We start from the raw sequence: 18,591 nt of genomic DNA, 5'->3' as shown, positions 1-18,591 counted from the left end.
ACATATCAAAGCCGAGGCATAGAATAAACAAGTAAATGTCTACTACCTGACCTATTTTAATTCAGAAAATAGATTAATAATAACATCTTTATAAAAGTATAAGTAAAATTCCTATAATAAAATGTCTTTGGTTTATACCAACATTTATTTCACACATTTCAAAGATACAAAATTATCTCCTGCTCTTATTTCTTAAAAATGTTACATCCTATCTCTTTGTTAAAGTTATATTTTATTCTTAAAATAATCATTCTAGATGATACTATCATTGTTACTAAGCTACAAATACTGCTGAATGAAGTTTTAAGTAAATAGATACCTTGGGTCCACCGTGGTCTCACTAATGGCTTGAAGCTTCTCCTGTAGAGAATAAATTTCTGCCGTATGATTTTCTTCAGTTTCTTTCAATTGTTTGCGCAAAAAGCATATGAAGTTTTTCTAATTCTTGAATTTGTTCTTCAAGTTGTTTAATTTTTTTGGTATCTTTCAGAGAAGATAACAGGAAGAGAAGACAATACACATTTCAATACAAACTTCTCAGTGAAATAATCATTTTATTTCAATGTATAAAAATATTTATTCTTTGAAAAATGTTTTGAGTGAAACTCAGGTTTTAATTTGACTCATTCTGACTGATGAAAACAAGAAAACAGTGTGATTCAAGATCATTTCTCCTATCCTTATGGTATAGTATTTCTAAATTCAACAATTTTATATCTTTAAAACAATTCAGAAACATGAAACAAAAGAAGTTTTGAAAAGGGACCACAGGAGAGTAGTTAACACCTTTTACTTTCCTCTTTTATTTTTATTTCTTAAAAATGCTGATAATTAATCACTAAACTAACTTTTTTTGCCAATTAAATGAGCCATTAGTTAACATGCAATTTGGGAAATAGTGGACAGACTACCTCAAGAAGATATCAATTAAAAAAAAAATACAATCTTAAAATATTACTATATTCAAAGAACCCCTGAAGTGAAAAAGCATGGTATTATCTGATATGCTTGAAATTCTATTCTGTTCACCAAAGCAATTCCAATAATAAAACTCCATTCCTAAAAGCAAAAGTGAAGGCCTAGAGATACCTTGAACACAAGAAATCTAGTTAACTGGCCAAATAATCATGAAAGCAAAACATTAACTGTGACTAATTGTTTATGGTTCATTGTATGATCCCTTAACATTGTTACTTCCTATTATGCCATCTTGGTCTTTTAACTCACTCTCTAGTTTCCCCTGATAACTCATTCTTGTCCTTGACATTCATGCTGATTATAAATCTTTACCTCATAATTAAATTTTTCTCCCAGGTTTCAGACTTCTATTTTCAACTAACTCCTATATATTTTTTCAAAGTCAATAAGTATTCTATTCTTAACTCAATATATTTAAAACTGAATTATTATTTTTTTTCACAAATTGGTTCCTTTCTATGACTAGAACCATACTCTAGTTTCTTAAGCTAGAAACTTGGGTATCATTCTTAATTTCTGCTAACATTAACGACAAACTAGAACCTAACTCTAAGTGTTGAATTTAACTTTCTATCATACTCAATTCAATCTGGCTGGTCTTCCCATCAATAATTTCATCCCTTCCAACTGATCCTAATGGTATCAACTTAAAATAAAAATCTTATTATTGCTCCCACTATTTAAAATCCTGCTGTAGGTCTTATCACCAATAGCATAAAACATAAACATGTTTCATCAGAGTACATAAAACCTTTCCTGATCAAGCTCCTTCCAATCTCTCCAGTTTTATCTAGCTAACACAACTTGAACTCCCAGTTCTCCCAAATGGATGCAATCTTAGATAGAGCTCAATGCTTAAGACTCCATAGCCTTCCCCAAATTTCCAACCCAGTTACTCCTATCCATACCCTCATCCTACTCATCTCCCCAGGAAAGACAAAACTCTTTTTTTCTCCCTCCATTCTTTACATTTCAGAAAATTTCAGTGTATTTTATATATGCTTTCCCAATGGATTATAATTTCCTATGGGAAAATGCCTCGGTAATTTTAGTTTTCTCTAGCACTTGAATGAATATCCAATGATTATATGAACAAATAAGACTAGGGCTTAGATACACAAGTCACCTTCCCCTGTGAGTTCTAAGGACAGAATTATGAAATGGTGGACTCTAAGTGATGCTTCATGGTAATTATAAGTCAGAAACTATTTACCTGTTTGTGTTTTTACATTCTGTAGTTCTAACTGGTATATTTTCTGAAGTTCCTTGATCTTTTCCTCTTGAGTAGAAATAAGCTCCTCTTTAAGATTGCAAAGAGCTTTATCTTTTTCATTTTCCATATATTCACAAACCTGATCCACGTGAGCTGAATAAACCAGTGAAAGGCATATGCACTGAGCTTCCATCTGTAGCCTTAAATCATTCTGAAAGTGAATATAAATTAGAAAAATTTAAAATAATTTACTATAAAATAATTTGCTTTTTGCATATACTAAAACAAGAGGAGAAATAAATTATAGTTTAAAACTTCATAAGAGAACCAATGACATTTTTTCTTCATTCTTCATTCAATTATACTTAGATACTTCTTTTTTCAAGGAGAGTAGTATCATTACCTCAATTTTAGAGCAAATTCTGATATTTGGTATAGCTTATGATTTGTCCATATTGGAGAGTCTTTATTCTGACTGTCCGGGAATGCTCCCTACAGGAACAAGTTGTCTCTGCAGGAAACAGCCTAGAGCCTCAACATTTTAGGATATTTAAAGGCGAAAACCACATCCAGATTCACTTGGCAACCAGCAAGCAAGCAAGCAAGAAGTAGTAGAAGCTGAATAAAGCCATTAGCGAAACAATGCAATGTCTTAATCAAATTTTCATCTCATTCATTTCTCCTGGGATTTTTTCATAATCATAATCAAAAGAGAAATGGATCAAAGTGACCCTAGTTGAATACAAATTAAAGAATGGCCACTAACATCTAATCAGTTATTCCCCAGAAAGGTACACTGCCCAAGGAAAGTGGGAACCAAAGAGAACAATTTTACATTGTGTAAGAATTGCTATTCTGTATTGGAAGTAGGCTATGCTAGGCAATTAGTAATGTGGTACAGTGATGGGACTTTCCTATGGGAGAAGCTCTTCTTACGTAATATGGAGTCTCAGGGTAAAATGAAGTCTGTTTGGTCATTGCTTATATAGCCTGGCCTATAACTTTCCCCACTGGTTTTATGGAACTAATCAAATCATTAATTAATCATCATTGGTTTACAGCTACTGTAGTGAGTATGGAGGACCATCAGTTTTACAGAATGTATTTTTTGTTTTATATATCTTATTAAATAAACAGTTAAAGATGCAGGGTCCAATTAAAAACCCTAAGAGGACTAACAGCAATGGATCGGCTACAGCTGTGTAAGAGTAGTTAGCCAAGGAGACCAGGAGAACAAATTTTCATACCAATTTCTTTCATGTTGCTTTGGCTCTTCCTTATCTTTCTTTTTATTTTCGAATAATATTTTATTTTCATGGCACTGGGAATTGAACCCAGGGGTGCTCTCTACCTGTGACCTACATTTCCAGCCCCTTTTTTTCAATATTTTCATTTTTATGTGGTACTGAGGATTGAACCCAGTGCTTCACATATGTGAGACAAACGCTCTGCCACTGACCCACAATCCCAACCCCAGCCCTCTTTGAGGCAAGGTCTCAACAAGTTGCCAAGGTTGGTCTTAGAACCCTCCTCTGCCTTAGCCTCCCAAATAGCTGGAATTACAGGCATGCACCACCATGCCTGGATTTAAAATACTATTTTAAATATGGAAAAATGCAAGCAATAAACTCAAAACCCAAATTAACAAGTACTATAACATTTTCTCTATTTTTTTCATTCCCTGTACTCCCCATAAACTTCTATGTTCTCATCACTCCTTTCTCACAGGCAACAATAATCATAGTTTGGTACAAATCCAGTCCAATTCTTACATTATCACTTCTCATTACAATACATTTTGCATTCTCAATGCACTGTATATTTTGTTTTTTTATGGACTTACACAAATGATATTAATTTTACAAATTTATTTTCTCATTCTCTGGTATTATTTTATGTAGGTAACGGGGGGTTTAATGTCCAGTACCACAAACAAACAAAAAATAAACAGCATGTAGGCAACAGGTTAATTCATTTTAACTGTGGTATTATGACTATACCAAAATTTGTCCATTTCCTTTCAGGAGATAAATTGGTTTATTCCTAATTTTTGGATAAATGTGCTAATTTCTTTCTAACTAGTGGTTCTCAAATGTAACATGCATCAGAATCACTTGGAATGCTTATTAAAACAGGTTACTTTAGGAACCTAACCCCATCCCCACAGTTTCTGATTCAGGAGAGGTCAAAGAGCTTTGAATTCTAACCCGTTACCAAGTAATGCTGTGCTTCTGGTCAGGAACCCCACTTTGAGAACTACTTAGAAATATAACTGCTAGGTCACAGATAGTGCATTTTTAACTGTGCTAGATTTGATCAAATTATTTTTATATAACAGTACTAATTTACAATGCTACCAGAAGGTTGAGTACTTATATACTCACATCCTCACCATTCTTTATATCAGACTAACTTCACCAACCTAAATGGGTATAAAATATTATTTTATTTTTACACTGAATAGTAAGGTTGAAAGAATATTTTCATGTTTATTAGATACTTTGATCTCCTATTCAGGCACATGTCTTTCACATCTTTTGCCCATTATTATTTTGTTTTTGGACCTCTTGTTACATTAATTTTTCTTTCTATATTCTTGATAGCTTTTGTTTGCAACTTACATTCATGGCAAATATCTAGTCCCAGTCCTCAAATCTGTTTTACATTATTGTTTTTAAAAGATAGAATAAAAACTTTAAATCTTTTCCCATGCTTTGTCTTTATTAAAAGTTTTCCCTATCTTAAGATTCTATTTTCTTCTTATGTGTACATTTTTAACCAACCTGATTTTTTTTCCCTAAAGCGACAATGATCTAGTTCCCTAACTTCTAACCTCTAGTATCAAAAATCAATTGTGCTCAAAAAAATTTTGTTTTTTATCCTCCCAAACAATTTTGAATACTCTAAGCTTCTTCTGCTATTTTGGTTTATTTTTTGATTTCCTCTGTCTCTGCTCAAATATCATCTCACCAAAGTAGTCTTCCTTGACCTACCCTATGCAAAAAAAGCCCTACACTTAGGGAGATCTTATTCTTCTTATCATACTGTAATTTTATTTATAGCACTTAAGACCACCAGAAATATTTGTCTGTATTTTCTAATGTTCATTTAAACCCTAAAAAGTAAACTTTATTCTTCCTTGACCATTTTTATTCACTGTTAAATTATGAATGACTTGAACAGTGCCTGGAATGTAGTAGAGATTCACTAAGTGATTCATTGATTTGTAGGGCCTTCTTGCTAAATTTTTACAAGATACAGATCTGTTCTGGGCTTTTCATTATATTCTACTGATCTACTTAACCATCCTGGCATTAAACCATATTGTTTATAATGATTTTGTAATAAGTTTTGATAACAAATACATACTTTTTAAGATTGTCTTGAGTATTCTTGGCTATTTACTCTTCTATGTCAATTTTAGAATCAGTATTCCACATTCATTAAGAAACCTTATTGTAATTTTGACTAGAATTATTAATTAGGAGAGAACTGATATTTTTCTTTGTATCTTTCCATTATGGATATGATATGTATTAGCACACAGTCAGGTCTTTGTGTCCTTCAATATTTTATAATTTTCTTAACAAAAACTCAAAACATCTTATTATCTTGGGTTTAAAGTTTTGCCTGATCTGTTCATATTTTTTCTCATTTCCTATTCTTGTCATATTACAAGAACTGGAGAAGCATTCACTAAGAACTACAAAACCATGTTGCAATAGTAATGTTGACAATGGGTATGTATCCTAGTCCTATACTTGATTCTAATGGAAATGCTTCTAAATTTCACCATCAGAAATATAATCTGTCAACATTTTGATGAAAATCAGCATCATGACTAGAAAATTTCCCTGCTAATCCTGATTTCCTAAAGCTTTTTTTTTAACTTATAAATGGGTTGTCAAATTTTTTATGTATTTTTTTTCTGATATGCACTAAAATAATCATGGATTTTGTATTGCTACATAAAAATGTAGAGATTACAGTCACAGATTTTTTTTTCAAATGTTTAACTATTTGTCCACTCTTGGTATAACTTGCTAATATTTTATTTGGAATTTCTGCAACTACACTTACAAGTTAGATTACTCTACAATTTTATTTTCTTTACAATTCCTATCAGGACTTCATATTAATATTGGCCTTCTAAGGTGAACTGGGTGGTTTTTCTTTCTTCAGTTTTTCTTCTTTCCTTTCTTTTTCCATTCTCTCTTTAATCCTACTTTAGTGAACAATTACACTTTTGTTCTTGGAGAGTTAATAAGAATTACTTGTAAAACGGTCTTAAGTCTAGCATTTTGGTTTGAGATGAGGCAAAAGGGAAAACTTCTGACCACTACTTCAACTCTTTAATGATTACTGACTTATTCATTTCTATTTAATGGTTATTTGAACTTATTCATTTCTTTTTGCATTAGTTCTGGTAGTTTATATTCTTCCAGAACACCATCTAGAGTTTGCTTATATTTTCAAATCTATTGGCAGAGATTATTTGTAGCATTATTTATGACTTTTAAAATTTCTTGTGGTACCTGTACTTATGTCCTTATTTCATTCTTGATTTTGCTTATGTGTTTTTCCCCCCTTGGTCATATTTTCGGAGATCTAATACCTGTAAATAATCTTTTCAAATAATAAACCTCCAAAGTTCTTGAAAAATTTTCCCACTTGTTTATTACAAGTTCTCTTATTTTTGCTCTTTATTTCCTTCCTTCTACTTCCTTTGAATGTAGATATTCTTGACACTTTTCTATGCTGTTGAATACTTAACTCAGTTCAATATCTCATTTATTAAATTGATAATATTTAAACCTAAAAATTATTTTTTACATATCATCTTACATACGTTCTACTTTTTTAAAAAAAAATATTCATGTCTCTCCTTGTGCATTTACTCTTCCAGAAGAACTATAAACCAATTAAGTCAAATTTCTGTAACTTTTTAAGTTGGATAAATCTAGAGATAACTGACATTCTATAATATAAAAAATTGCCCACTCAGAAATGAGACTTTTCCTTTATTCAAATATTTTTCATTAAAGTATTCTAATTTTATTTATATTGGTCTTACATATTTTTGGCTAATTTTGACATTTATTTTACATTAGGTTTTTTGGTTTATTTGCTTAGATTATTTTTCTCAATTTCTTAATTACACCTGTGAATTATCTACTTCTATTTATGCCATGTATCTTTTTATCTTTGGAATGGTTAGGGCTTATAGAACAATACTAAATAGCAAGTGACAAAAGCTATTCTGATTTTCATTCTAACATGAAGGCCTATCCTGATTCACAGCTGATTCTTGATAAAGCGGCTTTGTTTATTTCCCCTATTCACCCCTCATTCATCCATTCGTAAAACATTATTAACTGCTGATCATGTGCAAAACATTATTCCAGGTACTAGGGATATAGTAGCTGTCTATATAGCCTATATAGTAGTGTCTCTTCACTCACAGAACTGATATTATGGTTTCTCTTGAGGTTTCTAAGCTCCAGTAGATGTTTCTAAGCTCAGTATCTCTTCCAATACCAATAATTACCTCCAATTTTAAACACACACACTTGAATTTATGGCTTCTCTCAGCATCAATAACTAGCCAATATCTATGATGTTCCTGCCACTCCTTATTCCTTGCACCCCAATGTTGAAAAGACTCTTTGATAATCTGGAATTATACTCCAAAACTATTCATTTCTTTCTTTTCAGTTTAAAAATTATTTTTTTCTTTTTCTTTTTTCTTTTTTGGTACTGGGGATTGAACTCAGGGCACTCGACCACTGAACCACATCTCATCCTTATTTTGTATTTTATTTAGAGAGAGGGTCTCACTGAGTTGCTTACTGCCGCACTGTTGCTGAGGATGGCTTTGAACTCACTAGCATCCTGCCTCAGCCTCCCTCAGCTGGGATTATAGGCATTTGCCACTGCAGCAGGCCAGTTAAAAATTCTTAACAGCCACATTTATTTTGGTTTCAGTGAGATATATCTGCTCTAATTACTAAGTTTAATACTGAGAGTAGGAGTATTTTGTTGCCTCTGCAGTATTTCAGACAAGTAAACAGTATCACTATGTAAGTCACCGCTCAATTTCTTCTGTGAGCTTCCCTCCACCTGCATACATACCTTACTCCCCCCTCTGTATCAATGATGGGGTTTATTTTAGTAATGATAAATGGGAGCAATTTACAGACTTGCTTTTCTTCACTTTGTTTAGTTAATTTAAAGGAGAGAGTATCTAAATACCATTGCAAGTATCTTCAATACAGAAACAAAATTCCTATTAAGAAAATTTCACCAATTTGACAAATGTGCTTCAAATTCAGGTCTTCTTCAAATAATGCTTTTTAATAAAATTTAAATTATGTCTGACATTTTTTAGGAGTAATTACCACCATTTATAGTTTTAAAAACAATTTGCAATATTTAACATAGCAATAGTAGTTAAGCAATTTGAATTTCTTGGGTCTATTCAAGTTATTAAAAACGTAAAGTATGACCACATTTGAAAAGATCATCAACATGAACATGTCATTAGAAATAAAAACTGAAAACTTTCCGATTACTTCCTATTGTACTTAGGGATAAAAATCTAAACTTACAAAGTCTATAAGGCTCCCTATGATTGAGTTTCTTCCTTCTTCAAACTCTTCTCAAACTCAACTACATAGGCCTTTAATTCGGTTCCTCAAATTTACTCATGGTACAACTGCTCTAATTTCCATAATGCAGCCTCTTCCCTCTCATTCGAATCTCAGTTCAAGTGTTAATTCCTCCAAGCTCCAGACCACCACCCACCTCCACCCATCATTCTCAATTTCTTTTGTGAGCTTCCCTGTTTTATTTTATCACAATACCATGTTTTATTTCTTCATAGACTGTTAACAATATTTCTGTCTTATTTTCTCATTTATTACCTGTCTTCCTCACTGAAATATATACTCCTTAACTTCTTCTCTCTTTCAACACTAAACTCTTATATCTGCAAAAGATATTTGTTACCTAAGTTTTAGAAACACATAAGTTTATTTAGCAGGCTACAGTTGTGGCTCAGTGGTAGAGAGCTTGACTAGCATGTGTGAAGCACTGGGTTAACTCCTCAGCACCATATTATAAATAAATAAAATAAAGGTAAAATGTCCATCTACAGCTAAAAGATGTTTTTAATTATAAAAAGTTTATTTAGCATTATCATACTGAAGATACACATCAGGCTTTTCTATTATTTCTAATATGAATAGCTGACATAAAAGGAAATAACCTATTATTTTATGTGTTTTACTTCTTTAGCTGTCCAGAGAATTAATACTATTTTTTTCCTCCTCAGGTATAAGACTCAAAAAACTCTAGGGCTTAAGTGTTTTTCTTGCACAAAGGAAAAAGAATTTATAACTATTGAACAACTGCATAAGGTACTAAAAAATTCAAGAGTTTGTTTACAATTGTGGAACCTTGAAAAAGACCAGTATGAAATAAAAACTCTAAAAGTCTTTGAAATTGCAACAAAATACTAAGTTATAAAATCAATAACTTTTGTAAAGTTGAGATTCTAAACAATATTATTTAAACTATTGTCTTTATAAAGAAAATATTGCTTTATTTTCTGAGCAGAATACATAATAGATTAGCTAAAAGAAAAACAGTTTAAGAAAAAAATAAGAAAATTAAATGATAAATGATAGATCCAAATGAGAATTACATGATTCACTTTCATTTTCTTTTATAAATTTTGTTTTAATAAGGTGAAAACTCTTTTTAGCATGAAATGTACATTTTCACTGTGCTATACCATATGTAAATAAGTAAACATACCTGTTCTGATTTAAGTACATAAAGTTCCTGATGGAGTTTATCATTTTCACTTGATTGATCTGTCCCAGGTGGGGACTCATTTGTTACTGATGGTGAAAATAACTGTTCTTGCTTGCTTTCTCTTCTAATAGCCACATTTTCAAAAGAAATTTTCTCTTCCACTACTGTTTTTGATTCTTCTCCAAAATCTTCACCTACATTAGATAATGATCCTTGAGAATCCTTGTTTATAGTAGTTACTATTCCATCTTGTAAAGAACTTAAATGAACATCACACATGTTTATATTTTCTGCTCTATGATGGTTAATTAGGAGTTCTAGCTCTTGACATTTCAATAGAATTTTCTCTTTTTCTTGCTTTAAAGATTTGACTTCTTCACTGAGAAAATTAACCTCACCATGTTTCTGTTTTAATTGTTCAGAGAGATCAGACAGTTTCTCTGACAATTCTAGCTTTTCTCGATTGGTTACCTCAAGATTTTCCATAAGTTCTGTTGTATCTTTCTCAACAACTTCAAAGATTTCTAATGCCTCTGTGACAAAAGCTTTGTCAGTATCAAGCATGACACTTTTCACTTTGATTGTAATTGGATTTATTCTTTGTAAATGAAGCTCTTCATTAAGTGCTTTAAGTTTACTTTTATACTCTAATTCTTGTTTGTTTTTACTGTCTTCTAAATCATCTTTTACCTTGAGAAGGCAAGTATACTCCTCCTGTAACTTTTGATAGTTAACTTCAAAATTTTTTTCAGCAAATGAAAATGTACTTCTTTGCTTTTCAATTTCTTCATTTAGCTGAATACACTGTTGCTTGAGGGCCTCATTCTCTTTTGTAAGCATTTCCATTTCTTTTTGCCAGCTGCAATCTTTGGATATGGACTTGCTGGAGTCAATGAAAATCAATTTTTCTTCTTGTTCAGCAGGAACATAAATTTTTCAACATGTCCTCAAAAGCTTTTTTCTCATTTTTAAGAATGTTATTTTCTGCTTCAAGTTGTGAAAACTTTTCTTTAAGGTCATCCTCTTTTTCCTTTATTTGTTTCTCCAATAATTCAATTTTAAGTTGTAATTCCTGAACTTCTAGTTCAAGCGTACCTTTTTCTTTTTTTTCTTGTCTTAATATTTCGATTTCCTCTTGGAGTTCATGCATCTGAAGGGTCATTTCTTCTGATTTTGAATCCATGATGGACTTCTGTAAATCTTGTAGTTTTGAAATTTCCAAAACCAACTGATTCTGCTTAGTAATCAAATTGTCTTTTTCAAATTGCATTGTTTCCATCTTTTGACTCATTAAATTTTGTAAGCCATCTATCTGCTGTTTATAGTGAATGCCTAAGCTATCTTCAAGTTTTTCAATATTTATTTGATGTTCAACTTCTAAATCATCTTTAAGTTTCGAAAGTTCTTCTTCATGACTAAATAGGAGCTGTGTTCTCAGCCTCTCTAATTCAGCTTCTTGTGATTCAGCCATTCTGTCTAATACAGCATTTTTTTCTTTTTCCAACATTTCAAGTTTTATCTTGTAATTTGTAACTTTTGCTTCATGTTTTAATTCTAGTTCTTTCCTAGATTCAGATGCCAGAACAATCTCAGCTTTTAAAGCTTCCACTGTACTAAGGGACTTACGTGCTTCATTCAGTTGACTTTCTTGTTCAGCTATTATCATTCTAGCTCTCTGAATTTGGTCCCTAAAAAAGTTCAATTCTTCAAAAAGGTCATCAAGTTGTCTCTGCAGAGTAGATTTTTCTCCTGAAACTATTCCTAGTTCCTCTTGGAGTTTTTCCTTTTGCGCATTAGTATCTTGTAATTTCACATTCAGTTCATTTATTGCCACGTTCATTAACTTTATTTGATCTTCATTAATTGTAATATTTAAATGTGATTTTAAAACACTCTCAATTTCTTCCTTATGTTGTGCTTTAAGTTCCTCTATCTGTGACATGTGTTGCTTTATTAACTCTTGTTTCATCTGTACTATCTGTTGCCCATACATTTCATCCATCTCTGCTCGGAGTTGTTCTAATCTTTTCTGCATTTCTTGTTCCACCATTCTCTGTACCACATCAGATTCAAACTGGCTATCTGTGTAATGATGTCTTTTCTGAAGGTCTTCAACTGTACCCATTAATTGTTTTATTTCTTCAGAATATTGTCTTTGTTTTTGCTTAGAATTAGCCAGCTCTAATTTCATACTTGCAATTTGTTCTTGTAATTCTCTCATTAATTTTTCAGTGGCTGTGACTTGATCCTTTAGCTCAAGATTCTTTTTTTCTTCTTCTATTATTCTTATATTTAATGCCTGGATGATTGCCTCCTTTTCTTGTAATTCTTTTTTATTTGACTTTTCTACTTCATCTTGTTCCTTTAGAAAGAAAAGAAAATGAAAATATAAGAATGACATTTTTAGGTTCTGGCAACTTCTTATGGGTGTCTCCTTTTTATAAAATTCTATAAAAAGCAACTGTTGGGCCTGCCCCCCCACCCCCGTTTTTCCCAGTACAAGGAGACCTAGGACTTATCTACCTGACAGTACATATGAGCAAAAAATATAACAGTTTTACCCTTCTTGGGAAGAAATTTCTCTTACATTGTGCTGTGATTAAATATTTAAATTTAAAAATGCAATCTAATTTGCCTAGCATGTGTGAGGCCTTGGGTTTGATCTCTAGCACTACCAAAAAAAGCAAAACAAAACAAAAACCAGTCTGACTAAAATATCTATATAAACTATCACATTTTTATTTTTCTTATTAACTGGTCAATATTCTAAATATAAGTATTTCTGATGGCTAGTTATAGTACTACATACTATCTAGACACTCTCAGAAGACACAAAAATATAAAAACCGGTCCTCCCCTGGATTCTCAGAAGAAACAAAAAATAAATAAATACCGGTCCTCCCCTGGATTCTAGTGATTTGAAGGTATTTCATGGACAAGTGCTATAAAATGAGAACAACAACAAGAACTAAAGTGGATTCCTTTAAGTCTTCCTTAACTTCATTCCTGGGGTTTTAAGTGAATCAGAAATTTAGGGATATGCAATGCTTAAGTGACTGAACATCAAGTGACATCTAAGACCACTACTGTATATTTACAGCATACCAACTTGGGCTTAGACCCACAGTTCAAACAGAAAGATAAAAGACCATCAGATAATTTTCCCCAGTTCCTATCTCGGGACTCAATTTTGGAACTGAAGATTAGGCTAAGACAAGACATATTAATGCATATTCATTAAACAGTTAAGAGCTGTAGTCCCAAAGCCAAGGAAATAAGTGAAATACATATAACTGATGAAAATATAGGTAAGGAAGTAAAGTTATCTTAAGGAGACATGAGTCCTTGCCAAACAGGACTTCTAGGCGCCTTGAATGAATGTACTAAGAAAATGTAGGCATTGATCAATTGAGTATAGTTCTTGGAAGAAGACCAACGCACCGTCAACCTTTGAGAAGTCTGATCCCTCTCGAAAAACCATACTGAATGCAGAAAACAATGTTGGGAGTTACAGCAAGGAGCATTTAAGAAGTTTAGTCTACAGACATGAACATTACTATTCTGAGATGGATGTAACAGGTTATTTCAACCTCATGCCACTGAACATCTGATTCCTCCAACACCCTTTCATCTAATACTTAATAAACAACTTTTTAGATTATTACCTGGCTTTTAAAATTCATCTGTCCATAGAAAGAATATAAAATCCAATGAGCTTAAAATCTGAAGTTTGTGATAATTATTTCTCATTTTAAATTCACAGTCTTATATTTAGACTTAAACATTAACCTCTTGAACTAATTCACCTCTGATATAGCTCAAGAAAAAAATAAAATGACTTCTGAGCCTAACAAATAAAGGCCAAATTTTGCACTACATAAAACAAGGTTATCTTGTGCAGCCTCTTGAGTGAGACTATGAGCTGTTGTCTTAGTGTCACATATTCCTTTTCCAATTACATCATATGTTATTACCAAGTGCTGAGCCTTCTTAATTTCTACACTAGAATGCAACATTAGTAAATTAGTGTAATCTATTAATCCTGGTATTTCTATCTGTACAATAAAGATAAATTTCCTCTATCTCCCAGAATGTGTTTGAGGTTAAAATAAAAAAATTAAGGTATTTTATTTTTACTGAGCTTTATACAAATATATTCATATACTAGAAAGAAATTTATAAATCATTTGGAACCTATATAAAATGTAAAATCAGGACTGAGGCTGGGTCTCAGAGGTAGAGTGTTTGCCTCACACACAAGAGGCACTGGGTTCAATTCTCAGCACTACATAAAAATAAATGAATACATAAAGATATCTTGTCCATCTACAACTAAAAAAATGTTTAAAAAAGTAAAATCAGTTCATGATGGTCAATTTTAGCTAAACTGTTAAATAATAACTAGTTTTGAAAAATGTTAACATTGATATAAAAATCTGTTATAATTTTATTTCCTGATTTTCTATAAGATGAAAGGAACACTCCTCATAAAAGAAAATAACTTAATTCAATACTGTCCAACACCTAATATGATAACCATAATTCTTCATTCAACTATTAAACACCACAAATTCACAGTTTTCTTTGTTTAGCTTTTTTCAAATTACATGGTTTTAAATCACTTGTTCTATGTTACAAAACTGAGAGCCCTTCAGTCAAGGAAACCTCTATTTTTAGAACTACACCTGAAAGAGTGGGGAATAATATACTTCCTGTTTGTGACCACTATAACACAGGAGGTTTAGAGGATTAGGATAATGAGCCTTTGACTATCAATATAGTTACTTCAGCTGCTCTGACAGAACTACTTCTCAAAGGGATTAAATTTTTTGAAAACTGAGAAATTAAAATATAATAAGAAGAACAATAAAAGTATTATTGCTAACATTCAAATAAACAGTTTATTTTCATTACTAAAATGAATTACATAAATTTTAGATTATCTGAAATTATACTGCCTAGTGACAATAAGAAATAATAAAATCCTAGATCCGGGCACTTTCAACTTAGGCCTCGATTGTCTTTCTACTCTTACCCTCCAGAAAGACACTTCCAAAGCCTATTGCTTTCTAAGTAAATTACTTTTTGCTCCCTATACATTTTCAACATTTCAGCCTGGGTCTTTATGCCCACTCCACACCCCGCAAAGAATATCCTGCCTATCTCTATTTGTCATGAATTCATAAACAATTCTCTTGATTACCAAATAGGTATTGAATAGCTGTTCCATATATTATGTTCCATATATTATACCAATTTATGGGTAAACAAAATATAAATAACACATTATTCCAATTTATAGATCTATCTCAAATATTACCTCCCTGCTGATGTCTACCCTGAATCTTTTCCTCATAAATCAGACCTCGTCAAAACATTCATAACACTTGTTACCTGCACTTACTTTTTATTTTGTGGTAACTTATGTACATGCCACACCTCTCCATGGGTTCAGTGAAGAAAGGGGACATCTTAAGGTCCGTCATATATCTATTGCAAGGGTTACTACAGAATAGGTATTCTGTAAACACTTGCATAATCTTTAAATTACCTTAGTTGAAAAGCATGCCCTTCTCAAAATTTTAATTTGTACATTTCCTATTTTTCAAAGAGGAGTCTCTGGAGTCAGATAACTGAGCTTTGAAATATGGCTCTATAAATACATCACTTCTGCACCTGGATTATTTCCTTCATCTTGCACTGTCTTGGTACCATCAATTGTAAATGATAAAGGTACCCTTATCTCATGGGGTTGTAGTGATGATTCAATGCATTAATATGTGTAAGAGGCTTTGAATACTGCCTGTTATAGAGTAAGTACTTAATAAGTGCTAGTTAATGCTTTTGTTATCCAAACAATATTCTTGTCTTGGTAATTTCTCAACTTCCTGTAGAATCTGCTAAGTTTATAAAATATGCTGTATTATATGTATTCTCCATCTTCATTATTCCCAGATTCTGTATTTGCCTACTTGCTCAAATTTATTTGAAACCCACAAATCCATACCAATGGTGCTTTCATAGACATTTGTAGACACACACAGAGTGATGGCAAGAAATTTGAGTTACTGTAAAATGATGTTCAGCTACATTCAAACACGGTGATCACACTGCCTTGTTTCAGCTCTCACAGAGCAAAAAAGAGGACAGAGATGGCAAGGATCAGAGTGCAGTGTAGTGCAAGGAGCTCAGAATTTCAACTCTGGCACCTGTTAATGGGGCAGCTTCAGGATAATCACATCTAAACTTTAACTTCTCAAAAAACAACAACAACAACAAAAAAAAAACAAACAAAAAAATGGAATCTGCTAGCATGAATTGCTTTTAAGATTAAAGATTACAATCCATGTGATACATTTCCTACCAGGAGCACTTATTGACTAAATAATTCCCCCAAACTGGAATATAACTCAAGTGAATAAAAAGAATCAACCATATTTTTTTCTAATTTAAATTTACAAAATTTCTTTTTCAGAATTTTATAATCATGGCCAAAATAAGAAGAAATACATTTAGTTGGAGGAAAAAGGATAAAGATCCTAGTTATAAAAATAGATTCTCCTGAGACTTTAGTTTAGCATAGGCAGATCACTTTTAAGGAGCAGAGTAATGAGTAGTATCATCTTTAACACTATTACTATGAAATTCTCAATGTTTTTGAAATATATTATTTTATATACTCAAAGAGTTTGTCTCAATTATGAAATTTTGGGTGCATATGCATAAAAAAAAGATAAACACCTTCATTAAAAACTTTAAAGTTAATTACAAAGCTGCTACAAGTAGGTTGACTTCCTTAAGATACACATACCATTTCATATACTTTAATTTTCTCCTGTAAGAAATTAATTTGCATTTTGAAGTCTTCTTTCTTTTTTTGATAATCTTCTAATAGATGGTCTTGTTCTTCAACCTGTTGTTGATGAGTGAGAATCTGTTGTTTGGCTTGCAGTAAATCTGCAGCTGTGTTACTGTGAGTGCGGTTTCGTAGAGTTTCACTAGCCTGTAACTTGAAAATAGAAAGAAAATATTTAAAATATTAAATTTTGAAGTTTCACTTTATTGTACCCTCAGCCCACAGGGGTTCTCTGGAAACTATGCTCACTTCATAGGCTTACGATCTCAGCCAACATGTTTCCATGCTGTCAACATGCTGATAGGTCATGTGCACTTTGGGTAATGAGCCAAAGAATTTACCTTTCACATTATAAAGCTAAGAAAATAGGAGAAATAAGACAGGCAGACAGGCAGAGAAAAATGTGGACTGAAAGTTCTTCCTGGATTCTTGATGACTTTTCAAACTCTAGTTCCAATTTCTCTCAGAGTTCTGATTCTATTTCTGCCCTTAAGTTCTATAAACAAGCCTGTATTCTTACCTTAAATTCCTCCCTTTTGTTTAACGCAATTAGATTATAGTTCCAACTAAAGATAAATGGAATGTATCCAGTTGTCAGTCTAGTTATAATTGAGAACCTAATTAACATAAAGCCATACCAGGGTTAAAAAAAGTAGGGTGTAACTGCAGGTTAAATTTCTGCAAAAATACACATGATAAGACTTTGTAGAATTTTTAAATAGAGACAGGGAAGAAGTACAAAGAAAACAATAGCAAGAAACTACCCAAGAAGTATAAATTAAATTCTTGATTAACATAACACTTATTCACTAGTTTTTCCAGTATGAATAAACAAATGGCTTTATAACAGATTTGTTCTAGAAAGCGAAAAAATTTAAAAATTCGTTATAAAAATAGAGTAAGTCTTGTTCTACTTGTAATACTTGTTGGAATTGAATCTGCAATTTTTGACTTTGCTCTGTCAACTCTAAAAATTCTCTCACCGTTTTGTCCCTTTCCCTTCTTGCCTGCTGTAAATTGGCGGTGAGCTGTGTGATAATACTATCTCTTTGTTTAACTGCTGCTTCAAATTCTTGTAACTAAAGGAAATCAGTGAAAATAATTACATTCTAGGCTTATATTTTACATAAAATTGATTATCATTGTTACAAGCAACTTTTTAAAAAATATGAGATTCAAAACACATTAGTGGAATTCTTACAATTTGTATGCTATCTCCCACATTTGAAAGCTATGAGCTTTAAGAAATTTGTTTTACTTCCAAATCAATCTGAAAGAAATTAATGTGCACATGCAAAAAATTTTCACTTGTTCTGGCTTTTCTATATATCTAATTCTAGAAGCGAATGCCTTTATATTGGGGAGCTCCCCCAATCTGTTACCAGGCAACAGCATAAACTTGTTTTTGGAGAGGATGAAACTGAAATCTATTCTGTCATCCTCATTAATATTCCATTTTCATCTTGATTCATAACTGATTACTTAATACAAGAGATGTCACTCTAACTGCAGATAATATTTACAGGGACATGCTGACATTCTTAATGGGTTTAAGTCATCATTTTTAAAAAAATATGATTTATACCACAATTTTCTTTCAGGCTCATAAGAAAAACATCTGTCCTGAAATCACCAAAGTTATTTTACTCTATCTTATTAAGTTAAATAAACAAAGTAACATACATGTTACCCCAAATAGTTGAATTCTAGGTGTAAAATGGGATTC

General features: G+C 31.9%; 1 protein-coding gene across 1 annotated transcript in view; it reads right to left on the bottom strand.

The window, feature by feature from the left end:
- Positions 1-18,591, bottom strand: part of LOC143640639 (A-kinase anchor protein 9-like) — a 55,536-nt gene that overhangs the window by 18,126 nt on the left and 18,819 nt on the right. The window contains 7 exon segments of the mRNA XM_077108292.1: positions 320-429; positions 431-495; positions 2,192-2,402; positions 10,010-10,945; positions 10,947-12,371; positions 16,821-17,018; positions 17,789-17,944. Of these exon segments, the coding sequence (XP_076964407.1) occupies positions 320-429; positions 431-495; positions 2,192-2,402; positions 10,010-10,945; positions 10,947-12,371; positions 16,821-17,018; positions 17,789-17,944 (3,101 nt within the window).

This window comes from Callospermophilus lateralis, unplaced genomic scaffold, assembly GCF_048772815.1.
Source record: "Callospermophilus lateralis isolate mCalLat2 unplaced genomic scaffold, mCalLat2.hap1 Scaffold_408, whole genome shotgun sequence".
Lineage (NCBI taxonomy): Eukaryota > Metazoa > Chordata > Mammalia > Rodentia > Sciuridae > Callospermophilus > Callospermophilus lateralis.
The sequence above is the reverse complement of the archived record's forward strand: the minus strand, read 5'-3'. Positions and strand labels throughout refer to the sequence as shown.